General features: G+C 56.4%; 1 protein-coding gene across 7 annotated transcripts in view; it reads left to right on the top strand.

Moving 5' to 3' along the window:
* LOC113205850 (uncharacterized) overlaps positions 1-3637 on the top strand; it is a 237565-nt gene that overhangs the window by 204610 nt on the left and 29318 nt on the right. For all 7 annotated transcript variants that reach the window (XM_052270728.1, XM_052270725.1, XM_052270727.1 and 4 more), the window contains one exon: positions 2626-2824. In XM_052270728.1, coding sequence (XP_052126688.1) covers positions 2626-2824 — 199 coding nt within the window. The remainder of the gene's footprint in view (positions 1-2625; positions 2825-3637) is intronic.

Below are 3637 nucleotides of genomic sequence, written 5' to 3'. Positions count from 1 at the left end.
TTTAAAAATAAAAAAAACAACATCTGTCCTGGCGGCAAGTTCTCTCTGCCGCGCGGCGTGCCCGGCAGCTCATTTCTGCCGCCCGCCGTCGCGCGGACTTCCTTTTGTTCTAATTTTATTCTTTTGGAATTTTCGTTTCCCTTTCGCGCGCACGCGCGCTTTCACCCTGCCGTGTGACAAAGCCGGCGTGAGGTCGGATTATGTCAAGCGAACGTGTTTGCTCGACCGCTCTTTTTTTTTTGTCACTTGCGTATTACTTTTCTGTGTGAAACGCGGTTACACATTTTTGCTGTGTTGGGCTTTCCTGTTTGGCGTGATTCACACGCGCCCTCACAGTAGGCTCACTACTGCGGAAACCGACGGGTATTTCAGTGGTGACCTGGCAGAAGAGCGTAAGTCCCCAAAAAAAATAATCGTTCTGTTTTCAGACAAGTTTTTATAATTTTTCTGCCGAAATACCTTTTAACAAAATAAGTTGTTTTTAGATCACTTAAGATTTACGGTGTGCTGAAGACCGGTGCACGGCCGTTCCCTGCACTGCCTCGTACGATAGCCGCATGGGAGAGTGGCGAGCAGATTTGAACTACCTGGGGAATACCCAGTCAGTCAGTAACCCTACACGCATCGACTGCCCCACACCGTTTTACCCGAGCGATGACTAGCCCCCTCCCCCCCCCCCCCCGCATTCTTTTGCAACCATACTGTTACTTTCCCTCCTTTTTCCCGTCTGTGTGGATTCCCCGGCCAACATTAATCTGATGGAAGCTTTACGCGGTGCTGCGCGGCGGCGGTGCTGTGTGTGTTTGGAGGAATGCAGCATATAATGCAGTCGGCCCCTGACCGCTGCTGCTGCTCCTCTCTGGCTTCCCTTTTTTTTGCGCCGACCACAGCCGCTCCGCGCCCCGCCCCACGCCGTCTGGCGAAAATCCTTTTCTGTTTATTGTGTCTGAAAACAGTCATTTCCCCCCGCCGGGTGCGCACGCCCCTGCTGCCCCGCCTCGCCCACCCCGCCGCACCCTGACGGCACCTATACGGGTGCTCTGATATGAATCTGGACCGGGCGAACGCCTTGGCCCGCCCCCGCGGCCCGCCTTGCTTCTCTTTGCTTAGCTCCCCTTTCTTTCTTTTCCTCTTCTACCCGCCTCGCGCTTTTCTCTCCTCCCCTCCTCCCTACCTCTCTCTTTTCCCCCCGGTTCCGAAATGCAAGCTTCATCTCATCTTTTTTTCTCCTTTTCCTTTTGACCTTGTGCGCCCCGGGCGGGCCCGCTCACACAGCTACCCGCCGGGAATTCAAATCGTATCCGCGCCACATCAACCCGCTCCCCCCTTGCAACTCCCTTAGAGAGAGAGAGAGAGAAAGAGAGAGAGAGAGAGAGAGAGAGAGAAAAGGTTTGCCCGGCGGCGCGGAGCGCGCGGGAGAATTCAAAGAAGCGCGTGCGAAAACGACCTCGGTTCCCGGAATCGGAAATAATACGGGGGGATTGTTTTGATGAAAGTAAACAATCCGGACGACGACGTCGCCGCCTCCGCCGCCGGGACGGTGTCGGCGGCGGAGGGAGGGGGGGAGGGAGGACCCTCCCCGTCACGTGCAGCCGCAGCAGCCGGGGCTCAGCGCTCAGCCAATTACGTGCACTTTACTGTCGCTGCTGTCTTGGGCGGGGCGGGCAGGGCGGGGCGGGGCGCGCTGCCCGCCGAATATAAAGCTGGCGCGCTGCTCTGACCCTCCTCCGCCCGCCGCACTAACTTGACCTCATTGCACCGGCTGGCCCTTTTCTGCCCTGGCCAGGTGATAATCAGAGGCAGGGGGGGGGGGAGGCTTGCCGGGTCCGACGGGGACCTTCCCCGGCACGCCGAGACCCTCCTCGTCGCCATGCTCGTCACGTAGGGGCGGTGTACACATGAGCCCTGCCGCTGCCGCTGCTAGCTCGCCGGCCTCCTTTTCTCCCTCTTCTTCATCGCCTTCCTTCCCCGGGCAGCCCTCCTCGCCCTCCCCACCGCCGCCTGTCGCCCGCTACTAATCGGGCATGTCTGCAGCGTAAACAGACACGTTCATCCGGGGAGGAGAGGCAGAAAAAGTAATCCGACTCGACAGTGGCGGGCGGCGGCGCTCGGGAGGTACCGTGGCAGCAGGGGAGGTGGCTGGGGTTGGTCTAGCTGGGGGGAGAGGAGGGTGGAGGATGGACCACGGCCCCGACTGGCGCGGAGGGCAGAGGGTAACTCGATAGGCCGGCCGGGTTAACGGCCACTCGAACAACACCAGACCAGCAGCGAGGTAGTTCGAGTAGTCGCTGCAGCGGCGGCCGTGGCCGGGCTGCCGTCCCACAGCGTCGCTCAGCGCCGCGCGGGTTAGGCCGACCCGCCGAGCTGCCGCGTGGAGCGGCCGGCCTATGCTCGCACCGGCAGGCGCCCGCCCCGCCCGCAGCGCGTCCCGTCCGCCGCGTAGTCATTTGTTTCGCGCTATTTTTCATTTTTACTTTATTTTTTTGTCCTCTTTTCCCGCCCACTTCCGCCTGCTATTTCTTTCCTTCTTGCCTCGACCATTCTTTCGTTGGCAATGATGACGATGACAATGATGTGATTTTTTTTCTGCTTGCGTCTAACAATTGTGCGCCCCTTTTGTTTCAGACACAAGCGGAAGATGCAGAGCTTCCTGCCGTGCAAGACGTCGCCGGCGCCGCGCTGCGAGGCCAACGGCAACACGGTCATCTACGAGGACCTCACCAACATGCGGCCCCGCCTGGGGCTCGGCTCGCTAGGGCCCGCCCTGGGGCCACGGCCCAACACCCGCCCCCTGCCCCTACCCCGCCAGGGTGCACCCATGGAGGTGAGACCAAGTTTACTCCTTTTCCTAATAGTTATTTAAATTCACAGCGTAACTTTTAATATCCATACAAAAAAGAAAAACTATAAACTTTCATTTTTATCTAAAAATTTACAATACCCAAGTCTGGTCGAATTCAAAAATCTAAATCAAGAATCTATCTTGAAAGCAGATGATACTAATTTAATACTATAGTATACCTGTGTTTTAATATTTCTAGTTTGATTTTTATTTGTGGTGGTTTTGCATCATTTTTTAAATGTTTCACTCGTTTATCGTCTTTGACAGGCATTACTATAAAGGGGAGGGAGGGGGTAGCGTACCGGGTGGCAGTCGCGGCTGTGGGACCCTAGTATTGTTGGGCAGGGGCCTGCCGGCCTGCCGCGTCCGACGCGACACTCGGGCGCTCGGGCACTCACTCACTCACTCACTCGGCCCCCCAGCGCCAAATAAATTGTTTTCTGGTCTGCGCTTACGGTTCTCTGTACTCATCGAGAGTAAAAGCTAGCTGACACCTTAAAGTTACTTACATATTCTTTATGTTTAGTCAAAATGTTTGTAAGGTATCATCTGCTAAAAAGTTATAGCGGCGCAGTGAAATTTGGTGCGCGTGTTTCCGTACACTCGATACCGTGCCGAGCCAGCAGAAACTACTTTACTCATCCCAATCTCTCTCGCCCAACCGCTCTGCTCTCCTTTTTCGCCTATAGAAAATTTACTCGAATAAATTCAAAGCGTGATTAGTTCCTTGGCACGCTGGTCGCTCGTGCGCTTGCAGCGGGGTTGGTTAGCGCCTCCTCCCCCCTCCCCCCTCCC

This window comes from Frankliniella occidentalis, unplaced genomic scaffold, assembly GCF_000697945.3.
Source record: "Frankliniella occidentalis isolate FOCC.00 unplaced genomic scaffold, Focc_3.1 Scaffold135, whole genome shotgun sequence".
NCBI classification, from domain to species: domain Eukaryota; kingdom Metazoa; phylum Arthropoda; class Insecta; order Thysanoptera; family Thripidae; genus Frankliniella; species Frankliniella occidentalis.
The sequence above is the reverse complement of the archived record's forward strand: the minus strand, read 5'-3'. Positions and strand labels throughout refer to the sequence as shown.